Consider the following 18,674-nt stretch of genomic DNA (forward strand, 5'->3'; position numbering starts at 1 on the left):
TTTAAATAAGCCTTTGTGCAGAAAAGTGGCCAAACATTTCCAAACAGAGGAGTTCTGAGCAGTTTTCTCACCAGATGTTCCCAGCATACTCTCACTAAATGTTTCCCTTAACCAGGCCTGGCAGCACTGCCACCTGATACTACACTCTAGCAGATGGTTGTCACTTGACACCTCAGCTCCTCTTGTCACCTGCACGTCACTCACATCTGGGAACTCGGTGTAAAAAAGGCGATAGATAGATAGATAGATAGATAGATAGATATTACAGGAGGTAAAGGCAATCCCAAGATGACACAGGAATGAGTGGATGCTGGCAGACTGTTACAGATGCGCCATAAATACAGACTCCATCGTTACATAATTTTAGACTCACACATTCGCAATCACATCCCGGTCTTCGGGATGAGGGACTGCATGGATTAGGGATCTGTAATGCCTTGCTTGAAACGTGTGGTCCGAACGCCTCCGGGGTCCTTGAGTGAATTACAGATCAGCCTGTAATTCATGTGAGTTGTCATCGAGTGGGTGTGGAAGAGGATAATCACATCAGATGCAAGGACTCTGTTGGAAAGGGTTTAGAGCTGACGCACCGTGCGTCTGTGCCAGCGGTGATCTCCGTGTCATACTCTGATGATGGTGAATAACTACGCTTCTACGTCATCGTGACAGCGATGACGCAGAGTGTTGCACACCCTTTAGAAAAACGGTTCAGGGAACCTCATTTTGCCCGAATGCCAACATGAGGGGTTTTTTTTAACTGCTTTGGGGTCTGCTGCCTTGGTTGCTAGCACAAAACACATTTCCACCCAATAAAGTCGAATATGTGTTATTTTACTCATACATACGTAACGACTCGCACCTGGTGAATTTCCGCTGTTTGTGCAGTGCGCACTTACAGGACAGGGAGGAGAGCCGAATAAAGACAGGTGTGAGGGGTGGGGCATGTTGTCTTCTGGGGACACCAGTCAAAACCCTACTCTGTTGTCAGCGATGCTTTACTGGTTTGTGTGAATAAACTTGGCACGGGTCCCGCGTGATGTTTGTTAATAATATTTGTTGAAAAAGTCTCTAAACGTTTAATGAGCGACGTTTTATGGCTTTTAGACCGCTTAAATGACCGTGCAGCTGGTTTCCTGAGGGTTGACTTACTTTTGTGTTTTTTTGTTTCAAACACTACCCTATAATATGTTGGTGTCTGTGAGATGTGTTCTGTGGAGTTGTGGCTCTGTGGCACCACCGCAGACCACTCCCATGACGAACCATCGCTTTCTGTGTGTTGTGTTCTCTGCACAGGCCTCGGTGCTCTGCGCGTAACAGCAACGCCGCTCCGCGGCCCCGATCAGGAAGTGAATTTGAAGAAAATAAGCGACTGTGGAGGTAGAATGACATAGGGAGCGGGAGGTGGAAGAGAAGCAAGCGGAAAAAGGAGCGACTAACAGAGGGAAGAATCGACCTGCTTTCTGGACCTGTATTGGGCTGTTATCCCGGGATATACTGCACACAAAAAATGCTTATAAAGGAATAGTAAGTAGGTGTGTGTGCAAGTGAGAGAGTGTTCGAAAAGATAACGTGTGCGCGTTTGCCTGTCTCCCCCGTCTCCTTTCGCACCGCTGACATTGTGGCCAGTCGCCCGACCGGGAAATTGCAATAGCGCGGCCAGGGTGATGTCGAAACCCCGCACCTGCTCGGTGTCCGTGATCATTTTTCATGCATGCAACACTCTCGCCACCCTGAAGTATTCGCGGAATAAACTGAGAGGGAAATTTAGCGGCAGCTGTAGTTGCATCAGCAGCCGGCGTGGCTGTGCCCTTCACATCCTGCATCACAAGCCATCAGCTGAAATCGGGAGGCTTTCACTGTGGTGGCGAACAGAGTAATTCCCTCCGCTGTAGTGCTAAAATGACGGATGCTCGAGAGGAGCTGAGGGACAAATGGCTGGCGTAAGCCGCGTCGTGCCAGCGTCCATCCCTGTTAGCCGCTGTGGCCATGTTATTGATGCGCGGTGAAGGTGAAACGACCGATGAAGCATTCCAGCATTTGCATCTAGAGGAATGGAGACAGTGAGATGGAGAATGACCCAGGGTGGATGGTTGATTAAGGAGCAGGAGCGGTGGGAGTGGGCAGGTAGAGGAGGTGGGCGCAAAGCTTGGGGGAGAAAAGGGCAAATGGCGAGGTTTTAATGCACCAGTTAGATGTTAGAGAATTTGGCTGCTGGGCCGAAAGGATGCAATGGCACACAGTGTGGTTTTGTGGCTTGAAATGGGGAAAAAAATTAAATTGACAAATTGTTTGAATGCGTTTTTGCGGGCCTCTGTGTAACTGACTGAGGCCTGCTCACTCTTAGCTGGTGGTTAAAATAAGGGCAAGGCCGATGAATGGCAGATGAACTGGGCTGATATTGTCCTTCAAATGGAGAAAATCCCGCACGTTTTAATCATCATTGTCACACAGACAGAATGTTGTTCCTTTATTTCTTTGCTGGTGTCAGTGTGCAGTGTGTATATTAGGTTTTTTTGTTCCAGGAAGCTGATGTTCACCTGTTTAAAAAAAAAAGACACAAAAAGAACGATGTGTGCTTCCTTTAGGTGTTCAATGATATGCATCGTCTTTTAAATAAATAAAAAAAAATCCAAATACATTTGGGCTTTTTTCACATTTTTTTATTATAAGCATGTTTGTTGCAATTTTGTGGCAAGGTCAGACCTGAACTGTGTGGCAGAAATGTCAAAAAAAGAAAAAATTCTGATCAGAGTCTCTCTGTCACTGGTTATTGTCTTGATTTGCCATCACATCCTCTACATTTAATCAATAAATGGCCCAGCACAAAAAGCACAGGATCAGAGTGATGGCATCCTAAAGATCTGAAGTGATTAGGGAGACTCTGGGCCGCAACAGCCAGCCTGGAAATTAATTAAATCAGTCACGATTAAATTCTAAATGTATTTACGCACTGTCAACACTCAAAGATGCTTGTACACGCACATCCACACACAGAGTTGCGCACGCCAAGATACCATCATGAGGGTCAGGAGAAAAAGAACAGATCCATGTCCAGTTTCTGTAGACTCAGTGCTCCTCACCTGAACCACTGACCTACATCACTCATGATCCACTTTTCTTCAGCTTAAGCACTTTGGCAGGTGTACATGCATGTAGGAACTGCTTTAGATTTTAAAAACCTGATTTTTTTTTTTTAAATAAAAACCTGATTTGATCAAAGGAATAGAAGCAGGAAAAAGAGGAAGACGGAGGGAAAATAGATAAAGAGGAAAAGAAGAAAAGACGAGCAATGCAGGATGGGTGTTTGTTTTCTAAAGCAACAAAGTGACACCTGATCTTCCTGTCAAGACCATTAGACCGAGGAGACTTGCAGAGAGTAAGAGAAATATACAATCACTGGCCATTTTGTTAGGTACACATTGCTAGTACCAGGCTGGACTCCCTTTTTGCTGTTAGATCAAGGTGCTAGAAAATTTTCTCAGATATTTGGTCCAAATGGACAAGCTAGCATCTAGGGAAAATTGATACATTAGAGTACTGCAATACTCAATACAGGGACACCAAATATTTATATTTTAATACGTTACAACAGTCACCGAATACAGAAACATAACATAACAAGCAAACTTGCATTAAACCCACTCAACCAAAAAACCATCCAACACTGGAAACTCCTAATTCAGAGCAAGCTAAAGGCTCAGTCACACAAGTAAATATAAGACAGTAATCTCTTTGTGTCTACGACAAAAATTAATGGCTGTTTGGTGATTGTATTGAATTTTTAAACACCTTGTGACCAATTGCAGCTTGTAATAACTAAATGGTTATCCAGGTGTGTAAAGTGTTGCACTCATGATCACTACTGATTGCAAAGAGATTGCAGAGGTTGCCTAATTGGAGGCAGCTTTTCCACAAACAGTTACGGTCTAATTTACAGTAGATTAACTGCAACCACTCTCAGAGAGATTGCTGAAGGTATGCAAATAGTTGCTTTCTAAATTATAAATGCAGACAGATTTCCAGCATGTTGCCATCAGTCTGAATGTCAGTGAGTATAACTTGAGGGGATTCGACTCAACTGGATATCAGCTGGTTGTATTCTGGTTATTGTTCTGTAGATGAAGGCTGCTGAGAGCAAAGAGAGTGAGTTAAATGTGAATTTTTAAATATAAATATCAACAGATATGTGACCTTCTATTATTTATCACACCTAATTGCTGTATTGTCAGAATCAAATTGAATTTAGTTGCCAACTTGTCTCCATTCAATCTTTGACTGGTAGCAGACTGACTCCATCTTATGGTCGGTTTTAGTGACAGCGTTGATGTGCTTGACAGTCTCATTTTGCAGAAAAACATAACTGAAGAGAGATAAGCTTATCTTACTGGATAAAACAAATGTTGACAAGGTTTAACTTTGAGGACATAATTTGCATTTAAAAAGGTGACAAATCATGGCATATGTTATTGGGATACTCAGCGTATCGCAAAATGTTAAAAATCACAGTTATATCTTGTTGCAAGTGAAGTATTATGACAATATTGTACTATGGGATGTCTGGGGAGTCCAGCCTGTAATAGCATCATAGAGTTGCTGGAGATTTGTCAGATGGTCAGGTTGGCTGTGGTGTTTGAATAATGTTCAGATTGTATTCAAATGTGCTAATGAAACATCCCTCACAACATTACACCACTCGTTTGAAGCATTAGATGGATGGATCCATGCTATCATTTTGTTTACGCCAAATTCTGACCATCCCATCCAAATGTTGCAGCAGAAATTGAGATTCATTAGACCAGGCAACATTTTTACAAGCTTATATTGTCCAATTTTGATTAGCCTGTGTGAATTTTTCTTAATTTGAGCGGCTGTAGCCCTTTAGTATTAGACATGAGAGGCAAATAACAAATGGTTATTTGAGTTAGTGTTGCCTTCCCATCAGCTCAAAGCAGTCTGGCCATATTCCTTTGACCTCTGGCATTACTACCCCCCCACCCCCACAGAGAACTGCTGCTCGCTGCATTTTCTCTTTTTTGGACTACTCTCTGTAAACCCCAGGAGATGGTAGTAGGGCAAATTCCCATTATATAGTACTTTCTGAAGTACTCGGACCAGCCCCTCTGACACTAACAACAACGCCACATTCTAACTTACTTCTTTACCTTTTAATTTGATCTTCAACAGATCGCCTTAAATGCGTCCACATGCTTAAATGCATCGAGTAATCGCCCTGTGCCTGGGTGATGAGATATTTGCATTAACAAACAGCTGAAAAGGTGTATCTAACAAAATGGTCAGTGAGTGTAGAAGAAGCATTATGACTACTACATTTTCTGTTTTTTACACCGACGGTTAAATTTTAATATTTGCCTTAGGCACGCAGATATTTCTTTCACCATTTAAAAAGAGATGAGCAGTAATAATTTTAATGCATCAGAAAAAAACAAAACAATGTAACTGCAACCCTTGTAAACAAAAACAGAACTTATATTGGTAAATTCAAATCTCAAATATTGTCATTTGACATTAGGGCCAGTCCCTGCCTTCTTTGCAGCATCTGGTCTACCGGTCAGTGTTTGGCTGGGACTCAGAGCCAGATTACACTCAGTGGCGAATGGGATGTAGGATTAAGTGAATTTGGGCATACCTCACACACTCGCAGAACAATCAACAAAGCTGCATACTGTACATGTGCATTCTGTGGCGGTGCAGCATGTTTAAGCTGCTGCTTTATTGTGTGCAATGTAACAGAGCCCAGATGTTGTGTGTGTGTGCGCTTGCATGTTTGTGCAAAATGAGTTTTTGCTAAGATGTTGAATTCTGAATGTGTGTGGGCAACTGTGTAACTGTTAGCGTTGATGGACTGTAAAGTTTTATTTTTCCATACACATCAATGTGCCAGAGTTCTCTAATTGTGACTTTATTCATTATTCTTCATTGTATGCAATCTTTTTTTTTTAAAAATCAATATAAAATCCAAGAATGGGGTTATTTAATCAAAACAACAGTGCAAAGTTACATGTTGATTAATAAATTAGCATAAAACTATGAACTCATTAATAGATTACTATAATAAAAATAGTCGATTTTTCAGTATAATATTTGTATGTATACAAATATTATTGTAGCTTGTATATTGCAACATGCTATCTCAGCACTCCTAGTTGGATGTCTTATCATTATTTTTTTAATGTGTCATTTTATCAATATGAGTGAAATGCAGATTTTGCAGGACAAGTTTGTTGGTGATGTGTGTATGTGGCCGTGTGTTGGGCTTCTGCATTTCCCCAGTGCTTGTTTTAAAACACAGTGATACAACAGAAAAAAATTAGACACAGCAGTTATTGGAAAAGGCAAAACAAAAACAGCAGATGAACCAACAAATGCTGCTTGTATGAGAGAAATCTGATGTCTGTTTATGTGAATTCAAGTGAATTTGACTGTTTTCGTTCACATAGCCCATATAAACATTCGGGGATTTATTTGTAACTAAGCAACAGCAAAAAGATCATGACTTCTTTTTTTTAATGGTTCAGTGATACGAGGGTCACATTTAAATACATTAAATTTATACTAAATGGGACTTTTAATATTTTATTTTTTTCCAAATGTCTCATATCCATCCACACAAGGATAGATTTGTTAGATTTGTCATTTACTTCATCTTAAAGAATAACTTCTAAACAACTTGTGTTATACGATGAATTGAAGTTTAGCTGCTGTCACATACTTTGTATAGTTCAATACTGCACATCCAGATAAAGACTATTGTCCTTTGCTCACACGGCACAGCAAAAAGGGTGTGTATTTGAGAAAAATTGGTATTCCAATAAATATTATGTTGAATAGTTAAACATGGCTTCTCATGTTGTCAGCTTGACATTTTAACAGAGGAAGTTCATTTCCCGCCAAAGGCATAAGAAAACACCTTTCTGGGGATTTGTACTCAGACAAGTTCAGTGTGCTTTACAAGGGCAGTTAAAAAAAAACTCAACATAGAGATTCTGAGAAACTTGAATTGTTCCATTGTAGCATGAAAATAGTAAAAGATCTGACTTCACAATAGCAAAATTGTCCATTTCCTATGAGAAAACCCTATGAGGAAACCTGTGGTGACAGTGGGGAGGAAGAACTCACTTTTAAAAGAATGAGCCCAAGTCTCCAACATGCCCCTGAGTCTGTCAGGGGCATGTTGGAGACTTAAGCTTCAACTGTTACATCACAACCAAAAACATTTTGAGTTTTTAGCGCATTAAAAGAAGCATCTTAAACAGTTTAAACAGAATCATCTGGATTTTTATGTCTTTTTTTGTTCATCATATTTGGTGTGAATGGAACTGTGCTGCATGTCTGCCCATTGTTCAGTATACATTACAAGCACGAGTTCAGGAGTTTTAGTGTAACATTTTGAGTAATTTCACGTATTCTTCCCTCTTTTCCAGTCGAGTGATTCTTCCTATTTCCGTGGAAGAGGTAAGTGCTATCTCAGTATATTTCAATGTGTGTAAGTGTCTCTGTGTGTTAGCGAGATTTGCTCAAGGCTCAGCCTATGTTATCTGATTTTTTTTTTTTTTAGCTCTGTTTCCTCAGAAGCTGTATCAGTAAAGCTCCTCTTCTTTGGATTGTTTTGTGTGTTTACATTTTTGATGCCCACATGTTCTAACACATTTTTCATATATCCACACACATCCAGCCTGCATAGGAAAATCCAGCTTAAGAGAATCTCTTATCTTAGATAGACCATTGAATCCACACAGTATTTCACTGTCCTTACACTCTGTGTCTGCGTCCATCTGTCGTGTCTTGTCATCACTTCCATTGCAGTCTGCCTGTCTATTCAGGCCTGCATTGTAAATGAGTCACCTGAAACTGCTTCCATGACATCACGCTTACCCCCCACCTCCTTTTTCCTCTGCCTTTATATTTTTGGAAAATTAAAGCAGTCTAATCTACTTTTGCTAGAGACCTATGACTAATACTGCGCATTTATTACAAAATATTTAAATACATTTAAATCACTTAATCTTACTGTAGCTTAAAGCATCGGTGTGAAGCACCAGTGCGTGCTCAGATGCTGCAGTGTGCCACATAAACGCCAGATCAGTCACAGGAATTCAAGAATTCAAATCGGAGACTTGACCAAGTCATACTGTTTTATATTTTCGTTGAAAAACAAAACCACGAAGCAGTGGAATGAGAAATAAGTAATACTGATTTCCTCCGAAGGCATTTTCAGATTTAAATGTTTCTTCTCTTAACTGTGTCTGTTTGTAGACATTATCTCCAGTTATATCTCTTAATAATCAGGCAGATTTCCTCTAAAGCACAAGAAGTGGACACTGTGTCACAAACAGATGCTGAAAAAGTACTGAAAAGGAAATATTTGAGTTAAATGTGACAAACCTAATCCTAAAGACAGTTAACCAACAGTCCCCTGAATCACATCCCTCGAGCATGTCTGTTTCCTTCTCTAAATTCAGACTCTCTGAAACAGCAGTCTTCAGTTATTTGCCATTTCACTGAGTGAAACAGTGTTTTTTTTTTTCAGTGAGACTGTACTGACTGTCAGAGCCTGGTGGTGGTAAAACCTCCCTGAAGAGTTTTGCTGAAATTGAATTTCCTGTCTGCTAACTTCTTGCCAAGGGCCACCGTTTAAGATAAAGCTTATCAGTACTTTATTTGCATGAAAAGTAGAAAGTTCTGGCATAACTGGACAAAGACTGATCCCACAAGGCAAGGTCGAGTTATAATTGTCCAACGCTGTTACCCAGGAGGCTTTGCTGTTCCTGCATCCCGTTTTTTCAGGGGGTAGCTACAGTATCCATGCCTGTTCAGAGGGAACCGTCTCCAGTGTCCATTTGGCTTTCCAGTTTTTTTGGTTTGTTTGTTTTTTTCTCAGCAGATGTGTCTAGTCATTGAATAAACTCTAAGAAGCAATCATGGTCACACTCACTGCTTATTTAGAGAATGTAATAGTCTGCATATTTCAAGAAGGTCAATTAAACCTCTGTGGCTCATTTCATCTTTTTTTTTTATTGCGGCTGCTGTTGCAGAGTAATCCTTTTTTTCCAGATGAACAAAACCAACTTTCTGAAATCTAAAACATCTGGCAGTCACAACTCATCACTATGTTTTTGCACTGAACAGAGTGATCTGTGGGTACCTAAAGAGGAATCCACCCCCACATACTGGTCTTGTTACACTCAGCAGAACTAGTGCTGCGAGATGAACCAAACTTATCTTTAAACATTTGGCTTCCATTCACCATCCCCATTCATTTCATAGCTCCTGCTCTAATTATACGAGGTATCTAAAATTACTACCTAAGTCATGACTTGCCTAAGGCCTCTCACTGGACTACCAACACCAAATTTCAGAGAAGGCTCATCTTTGAGCTACAAAATGTACCGAAGACAGACAAATCATTTGATAAGGGAGAAAACTGAAAGTTGTTGACTACATAAAAATGTAATATAAAGTGCAATGTTTTAATGTTAAAAAGTCAATTTACTAAATTTACTATTTACTAGCTTTAGAGCCAGGCAGAGGCAGGAATTTTGCTGTTGATTTACTGTACACCAACATTCACTGCCTGAAAGTGAAGTGAGATCTTGTCTACCATGCTCACTTAAGGTTCATGGAGGGACAGGAGAGCATTAGATTACCACTTGACTCCATCGTGAGATGTTCTGTCAAGCTTAGTTATTTCTGTGCCCTATAAATGTATGTATATGTATACAAACGTGCCGTGGCAGGCGCAGCATATTTCTTCAGCCTAAGCATGAGTTTTTGTTGAGATTACCGCAGATTGTCAAATCCTCTTTGTTTCCTGCTTGCCAGGTTTTGCTGACCGCAAGAGAAACTTGCATTGTGTGTAAACACATAATCAGCGTTTTCATCATTTGATTTTAGTGAATGACACAGAAGTGCAGGAAGTCATACCTGGCAACGTCTGAATACAAAGAATAACTTTTATATGTCTCCTGTTAAAAGGTCAGAATACATAATAAATCAACTTGTCCCATCGTTGCGATGTTGTAAGCGTGTCTGCGTTCTGGTCCAGCTTTGTGCAGAGGTTATATGTGGATTAGAGGTGATTAAGAAATGAAAGAGCCATTGTCCTGTGCTTAAACAATCACATGCATACTTGGGATCAGGGAGAGGGGGGTGAGATGAAGACAGAGGCGTGAGACTGAGAAGTCGTGAAAGAGAAAAACAGTCGGGTGCGACATAAAAGTAGACAGGATGAAAATAAAATGTGGAGAGCAAGCATAAGTATATGGGAGATTATGAGAATTCAGGAAGAAGGAGAGGAATATGGAGCAATCAAGGAAAAGAGCCAAAGAAAAAGATGAAATGCACATGAAAAAATATACCTGTGTTTCACTGCGAAAGCGCTCTCATCTGGGTAATAATACATTGTAACTTCAGCATGTGTTCTTTTAAGGTAGACTTGAGAGGAAGTAGCTTTTTATTTGTCCCTTTAAGCCATGTTTTTACATCAATCCAACTATTTTTATATATTTTTCTTTTTTCCAGTACCAGGTTGGCCAGCTGTACTCTGTGGCTGAGGCCAGTAAGAATGAGACGGGTGGAGGAGAAGGAGTGGAGGTGCTAAAAAATGAACCCTATGAGAAAGATGGAGAGAAGGGACAGTACACACACAAAATATACCATTTGCAGAGGTAAGTATTTGTACAACAGGTTTGCAGTGTCAGACGATGCAGAAGAAGAATCTTGCATTCGATTCATTCATTTTTCTATTTCATATATTTGTACGTCTATTATCCCGTTACTTCAAAGTCTTAATTATATTTACTTCAGCTTCATTATATAAAGCAGCAGTTAACAACAAGGACACCATCAAGAGCCCTAATAATCTGATGATCCCCTATGAGCAAACTCTTGGTGACAGTGGAGAGGAAAAATTCCCTTTTAGAAGGAAGAGCTGTCTGGCAGAACCAGACTTAGGGATCGATTGGAGGGGAAAGAGAGTGCATAAAATAGTAACACAGCATAGCATGCAAAGTGGCAAATAAACACTTGGGCAGTGGAGACATAATCAGTAAATTATAGCAACACTTAGCACTTCCCACCCCAGAGAATATTTCTCGTGAATCCCAAGTGGGAGCTGGTTTCACAGGAGAGAAGCCTGATAGCTGAAGGCTCTGCTTCTTATTCTACCATAGTAAGCCTGCACTCTGACAGTGGGATGCTTTACTGGGATAATGTTTTACTATGAGGTCTTTAACATTTGGCATGATCATTCGGAACTTAGTTTGTTTAGAAGGAGAAATTTGATCTCTCATTCCAGTCCATGTTAGCACTGTCACTGCAGTGTTTTGGATCAGCTAAAGGCTTTCCAAGAAGCTTTTAGGAAAACCTGATAGTAAGGTTGGGGTTCTGGACTGTTTGTTAACCTACAAAGATCTAAATATGCTGATAGCACACTGATGCATGTAAGTAAGCTACCAGAAGCAACCACATGTAGTTTCTGCCTATCAAGGTTTTAGTGCTTTTGTTGCTTTAGATCTTTATAGTGGGCATTCATATGTATTATAGCTATTCATGTTTATATTGCAAAGCTAAATCTAAAGCTTAATATAAAGGACTTGGTCAGGTAAAGGAAGGTTTTGCTGTGATGCTTAAGACCTCCAATATGAGAACTTATAATGAAGTTAAATAACTGAAATAAAAATGCTTTAAAATTAACTAGGCTTGTTTTCTCTTCACTCCTCTGCCCTGCAGTAAAGTGCCATCATTCGTCAGAATGTTGGCTCCAGCTTCAGCTCTCAATATCCACGAGAAAGCCTGGAACGCGTACCCATACTGTCGCACAGGTACGACACACATACACGCAGAGACGCTTTATACCAGCACACAAAATGCTTAATCTCTGTGCTTTTGGTAATATTCATCACATAAAATACAGATTTGATTTGTGACATTTATCAGAATCACGTGTTTTTGTAGCTCAGGGATGCCTCGCTCAGTGGATTTTATTTGTGAAAGAAATATACCTTTTTTTTTGTTTAATAGGGGTTTAAGATAACTGATTTAAATAATGGCGGTACACATTCAACCGCACACTCTTGCTAACTGTGTGTCTCTGGGTCTTTGTCACCTTGAAAGAGTAGCTGAATAATTTACTGTATGCCCAGAGAGAAGAGCCGTGCAATCACTCGAGCCTTTCAGGCTGAGATCACACACAGCCTGCCAGTTGCCAGACAGCCATCTGTCACACAAACACACAGAACAGGCAAAGGCACAACCTGTACCTACACACACACACTGACAACTGGTGTTTAACAATTCCTCGTGACATCTGTACATTGTCCAATACTGTTAATGCGTATTGGTAGTGTTTCGTGGTGTTTTCAAATGTTCCTCAACTCAACTATTCTTGTGTTTCTCTCTGTCTGCTCCTGCGCTGTCTGCCATCGGGCTCTGCAGTCATCACTGTAAGTATGCGTGTTTACTTTGGAAATCGTGTGCGTTGACACAAAAGACACCGCAAACCTTGATGCTGAGAGAGAGAGAACGAGTTAACCTGAAAGTTGAGAAAGACATGTGATCTATTTCAGTGGCGAAGCAGCAGGCGTAGTCAGACACCATTACTTTGTGTGTGCTTCATGTATTACTCAAGCTATGGGGACCTAAATCTGTTCACACAATATGGAGATGTGTTCTTCTATTGGGGCGGGGGGCTCCCTATTACAGAAATCATTAAAAACTTTGATGAGGACATTTTTGTTAAGGTTAAGTTTAGAAATGTTTAATTATGATTAAGGTGATTAGGGTTACAGTAAGTTAATGTAATGTCCTCTTAAGTCCTGGATACACAGCTGTATGCGCTGGTGTGTGTGTGTATGAGAACAGGAGTTAGGTGATATTTTAAGATCCTTTGCTTACTCTTCCTGTTTCACTCAATTTTACTTGTGTTTTCTCTGCAGAATGAGTATATGAAAGATAACTTCTTGATCAAGATTGAGACATGGCACAAACCTGACATGGGACACCTTGAAAATGTAATTATTAATGGCAATAATGACCTTTGGTGCTACATGCAGCAAGTTGAATGTCCATATTTTGAGTGGAAAGAATGCAGATGGCACAAATGTGGTTGGGTTTTTTTTTACAAAATGTTTAATTTATCGATGGTGAGGTTTATAGTCTATTTTCCTCTCCTTGTGGTTGTGTTTTCTGTTGTTTAGTGGTTTCCTAATCAAAATCTGCTTCATAATTCTTATTTGAAATCCAAATTGCATCCCCCTTTTGTAGGTGCTCATATTTACTGGGACAATGCTACTATACATGCATAAATGTAAATGTTATGTTATTAAAAAGCTATTTTATTGCCTGGAGAAACTTGCCTTCAGACACAGTATCTAGTTTTGTTCTCTCTATCTCTGTTTCAGGTACACGGTTTGGATGCTGAAACCTGGAAGAAAGTGGATGTAGTCTATATTGATATTGCAGACAGAAGTCAAGTGGAACCAAAGGTGAAAACATCACCTTAAAATCAATGAGACCATCACAGCATCTAGCTTTCATACTTACGTGTCACCTTATACATGTTGTTTATTGTTGGGGGGCTTTTGCCATTTTTCTTCAGGACTACAAGCCTGAAGAAGATCCTTGCAAGTTCAAGTCAGTAAAGACAGGACGAGGACCTCTAGGACCAGACTGGAAGGTGCAGCTTTTTTGTTGTAAACATCTCAGTAGGCAGAGGCACATTTTTCAACCACTTTAATGTTAATCACTGATGTGCAAAATACAAAATATATTTGCACTGATACTTGTTGCTTAGCAACTATGATGCTTAGCCAGTGATGCCTGATCTGTGCAGAACAAAATTTGGTCATAATGCAGCAATATAATGTAGCCATAGCTGCTTCTAAGGACACTAGGGTCCTGTCTTTTATCAGTTTTTCCTGAGTGGTTTTATTCAGTTGAATGGTTTTAGAAGCCAGCCCTTATTTGCAGTTAGTATATATTATAATGGATCTTTTAATCAATACTTTTAGTTTTAGAGCCTTTTTATTATTGTCAAAAGGTGTTGGAGAAAATCAGGAGAAGTGATGACCTCTGGATTTCTAAAACATTATTTATAGCCCTCAGTGTATCTTTATTGATTAAATATTAGTTGAATAGAGGCAAAGGTCCAGACATACAGATGTGTTATGCCTGAGGAACATTTGGTAACGTAAAAAAAAAAAATGTGTTTATGTACTTGCAGAAGGAACTGCCTAACAAGAAAGACTGCCCACACATGTGTGCCTACAAGCTGGTCACTGTCAAATTCAAGTGGTGGGGCCTGCAAAATAAAGTGGAGAATTTCATTCAAAAGGTTTGTTGAGAGGTTTTTTGTTTTATTTGCTTTTTACCTTATTATCATTTTGACACAACCAGGAAGCTACAGGTCATGGCCTGCTACTGAGGAGGGTTTATTGATAAAAAAGTCATTTACATTGTTTATCCTGCGGGACATATCCTTTTTTTCCTTCCTTGACAATATCTGTTAATGGCTGTTGCACCACGGTGTGTTATCCTTTGCACACATACAGTAAATCCTGACCGCTTGAGGTAGTAATGGAAAAAGGCACCACTCACTATCATGTCTTGACGCATGCTCATTCATCCAGGTAAATAAATACCAAAAGACTGATTCTGTTCACCTTGATGAAGCATTTTTAGTGGGAGGAATGGTACTCCGTGAATTGTACTTATGGCCGTTGATCCATGGTCATTGATCAGTGGAATTTGATCAGTGGTTGTTGATCAATGGTCATTACAATTTGCTTATTAATGATCAAGAAACTGACCTCACAGCCCATTGTTCCTTCAGTGGTGCTGGTTTCAGTCGTTATGCAAATGTACTGTTTATAAGATCAGGGAAACCTGCAGTCAGCTCAGACTGAAGAAGTCACTTGAATGAGTGATGAAATGTTTCTCCCAATGAAAACTCTACATCCAGATGAACAGAATCAACCTTTTGGGACTAACTATCATGTTCCACATGTATGCTGCCAGCCTCTCCGCGATAAACTGGGTAAAAGATTGGAAACAGGATGAAATTACACATCTCTTACGTTAAGAAATCCAGCTCCTTTAACTACGTAATCCATAACTTTTCTCTTTATTGTTTCTGTTGTCTCACAGCAAGAGAAGCGTTTGTTCACTAATTTTCACCGCCAGCTGTTCTGCTGGATTGACAAATGGATTGAACTGAACATGGAAGACATACGTCGCATGGAGGAGCAGACACGTAGGGAGCTGGATGAGGTAAGCCAGGCAAGATTAAATTGAACTTGATACAGTGTATCTTTTAATGTTTTCTACCACATACCAACAGTTCGCTTTCCCCTATCACCTCCTGCAATTCTTCTGTGGGGACACAGAAGCGTTCTTAGGGCAGCTGTGAGACATGGTCGATCTGGCGTGTTCTGGGTCTGCTGCACAGTTTTCTTCTAATTGGGAAAAGACCTTGACTGTCTCTTTTCCATGTAGAGTTCCTCTACATGTAGTCTCTCTTAGTCTCTCTCATAGGATGATCACAGACACCCCTTAAAGCAAGCTAGTTTATGCTGCTTGTGTATTATTCTTTTGACCAGGATCACCCAGTAGATATGTAGCTTTGCATCCGTCATCAAAACAACAGACCTGTACAGCACTCAGCTGTTGTACTGGTGCTGTACCAGATTTGCCTGTCATTCTGTCTCACTCATGAACAAGCCCAAGAGGTACTTGAACCCCTCCACTTAAGATGACACCTTAATCCCAATCTAGAACAGGAAACCCAATCTTTTCAGGCTGAAAACCATGACCTCAGTCTTAAAAGTGCTTATTCCCTGCTATTTAACACTTAGTACAGACCAGTTCAAGGCCATGCCACAGTTTGATGAAGCCAACACCATGTAAACACCTTGTTATAAGTAAGGCTATGATTGTAGTCCTTTGCAGACACACACACAGACAGCTGTGGAGCAGACAGACATACTTTATTATACTACTTCTGTCTGCTTGGAAGATGCAGTTCTTTCATATGCAGCAGCTCAACTTCTACGTATTTCACACACATATTTCGTTACCTTGAAATGTTGAGATTACTAGACACTAAAGCAAACAATTAAAAATTTATTGTGTGATTTTTCTCTTTTGTCAGATGAGAGTGAAGGACCCTGTGAAAGGGATGGTCGCTCTAGAGGACTGAGGCTGTATTGGACCGTGAATGCTGCTGCTCATCAGGTGAAGTTATTTTTGTCCTTTGTGTGATTGTAAATTTGTGCCATGACATGTTAATTGGAATACTGGATTTTTCCCCAGTCTAGCTGCTCATTGTAACTTCCCAAATCCAAGGTGATGTGTTCAAATTGTTTGCGTTGTTTGATCAGAAACCTCAGTGTTTTTTTTCTTCCGTAGTTAAGAAATTAATCAATTAGCAAAACCTTTGTCTTGTTTTAAGCTAAACCTTAGTGTCCAAGAGCCCTTTAAATGATCTCAGATATCAGTTACAGTGTATAAGTAACAAGAAATTGCAGCCAGTGAATGAAGTTATATGGTTATTAGGGGTCACAAATGTTGGATTATTGAATCTAAAACAGCAGAATGTGACCTTAATAAGTCTCCAATTAACACATTTAACAGGCTTTTTTGTTGCTAAATTCTTCACTGTGATTATCGGCTAGTTCACATGCATGTTGTTGCTGGAAATGAGGTTCACAAGAGCAGGCAGGCTTGAAATCTGAGTACATTTGAGAAAAGCATCCAACTAAATTTACATATATATTTAGTTACATGCTAACTAAATAGTATGCTTTTAGCATGCCACTAACTGCATGCAATTTATTTTAGCATGCAATAAACAATAAAGCAGAGGTGTGGACTCCAGTCACATGACTTGGACTCGAGTCATTACTTTTATGACTTTAGACTTGACTTGAAAAAATGTTCTAAGACTTGTGACTTGACTTGGACTTTTACACCAGTGACCTGGGACTTGAATTGGACTTGAACCGGTTTACTTGAAAAGGCTTGATATTTCACCCCAAATCTAAAATTTAACACACATATTATGTAGAAAGTGTGCGCCATTAATTCAGTTCATTCATTCATTTATTCAAACCACACTCCGTACGTATGTGTGCATGAGCTGTAGCATAGCCAATCAAATTAACCAGATTTTTTTTTAGGAGGGAAAAAAAACCGCTCAAAAATGCTGCAAGGAGTTATTTTTTTCAGGTACATAAATTATGAAGTAGTCAACAAAAAACTGAAATGCAATATGCAAAACATGCAAGAAGAGAATCACAGAATCACAGACAGAGATGGAACAACTTCCAACTTTGTCCGACAGTTGAAGTTGCATAAAGAACGGTAGGTGGTGCTTCTCTTTTGCTATGATGAGATAGCTGACTTCATCTAACTTTGTGATGTCAAATAACTTTAATGTGTATGATATTTTTGTCATGCTATTTTAAAGCCGGTCCTACAAGCGCATCCAAGAATAACATGCAGTTTATCTCAGAATTGTTGTTGAAAATTATTCTTGGAGCTAAGTTTAATTGAGCTGCATTTTATAGAGGTGCAATTTCACAATTTGTGTATATTTTCTAAGTTCACTATTTTGTCATGTGTTGAGAAAAACACAGATTTAAAAATTACATGGTCTAATATTTACATTTAGCATAACTGCAACATTTTTTTTTTTTTTTTTTTTTTTTAAAGACTCGAAAGGACTTGAAATTCAAAGTTTCAGACTTGTGACTTTACTCGGACTTTTACACCAGTGACTTGAGACTCGACTCTGACTTGCCTGACATTACTTGAGACTTGACTTGAGACTTGAGGATAAAGACTTGAGACTTACTTGAGACTTGCAAAACAATGACTTGGTCCCACCTCTGCAATAAAGTAAATAATTGTTTTTTAGGCAATTAAAAAAAGCAGACAATGTAAGTGATGAGTCTTTCCGTCTTCTTCTTTTAGATCAGAATATCTCAGAACACCAGCGTGATTCGACATCCTCCTTTTTGTCTAAGACCGCAACATTCCCGACCGTGCCGGTCCAAAACCACCTCTTTTGCAAGTCCATTTGGTTTCAAGGCACCTGGACCCAGTAAATTGCTCAGTTTCACTGATGTTCTCTGGCTCATCATTTCTCCTCACTCTCAACTCTCTTAGTACTGTTAAATGGTATTATTTTTTTTGATCTAGTGTCCCCATGTTAATTGCTCTGAAGGCCTCCGTACAAAATATAGTCTTCAGTCAGCTCTCTTTACATTCTAACAATTGTTCTAATACTACAGAGAATATTGTGCATTTATTCTCATTGCAATTTAATAATTTTATTTAGGATATCCCATAGTGATTAAAGTATATTCGGATGAGTTGTCTAATTATGTATCTGAAAGTCATATATTAATGTCGTATATATCATATATAATATCATATATATTAATAATTTTAATAAACAAATTTTTAACATAATCAAAGATTAATGATTACATTTTGTGAGATGTGATTTGTCTTGATTTTATTTCACTAGGAATCAATAAAGCCAACTAAGTATGTCGTTGTCTGTGGTTGTTGCCTTTGATCCTTTAATTTCTTCTTTTTGTATTGTATAACTCCTTTTCTCATCATTGTGTCAATGTCAGTGTTTCCCTTTTCTT

The 18,674-nt window shown here is 39.3% G+C and overlaps 1 protein-coding gene across 1 annotated transcript; it reads left to right on the plus strand.

The window, feature by feature from the left end:
* Window positions 1-1,250: 1,250 nt before the first annotated feature.
* Window positions 1,251-18,038, plus strand: pitpnab (phosphatidylinositol transfer protein, alpha b). The gene is made up of 12 exons (XM_042213513.1): window positions 1,251-1,524; window positions 7,443-7,473; window positions 10,540-10,685; window positions 11,749-11,840; window positions 12,454-12,461; window positions 12,954-13,028; window positions 13,419-13,502; window positions 13,616-13,693; window positions 14,240-14,350; window positions 15,163-15,285; window positions 16,166-16,248; window positions 17,989-18,038. The coding sequence occupies exons 1-11, from the start codon at window positions 1,508-1,510 to the stop codon at window positions 16,211-16,213; spliced, it is 813 nt and encodes a 270-aa protein (XP_042069447.1). The 5' UTR covers window positions 1,251-1,507; the 3' UTR covers window positions 16,214-16,248; window positions 17,989-18,038.
* The last annotated feature ends 636 nt before the right edge of the window (window positions 18,039-18,674 follow it).

This window comes from Haplochromis burtoni, unplaced genomic scaffold (assembly GCF_018398535.1).
Source record: "Haplochromis burtoni strain Fernald_Lab_line unplaced genomic scaffold, NCSU_Asbu1 Contig_447, whole genome shotgun sequence".
NCBI classification, from domain to species: Eukaryota; Metazoa; Chordata; class Actinopteri; order Cichliformes; family Cichlidae; genus Haplochromis; species Haplochromis burtoni.

Excerpts from the sequence above, each read along its gene's own strand:
- pitpnab (XM_042213513.1), top strand. Across the intron at positions 13,029-13,418 it reads ACATGGGACACCTTGAAAAT|GTACACGGTTTGGATGCTGA; the intron begins GTAATTATTAAT and ends TCTCTGTTTCAG. Across the intron at positions 13,503-13,615 it reads GAAGTCAAGTGGAACCAAAG|GACTACAAGCCTGAAGAAGA; the intron begins GTGAAAACATCA and ends ATTTTTCTTCAG.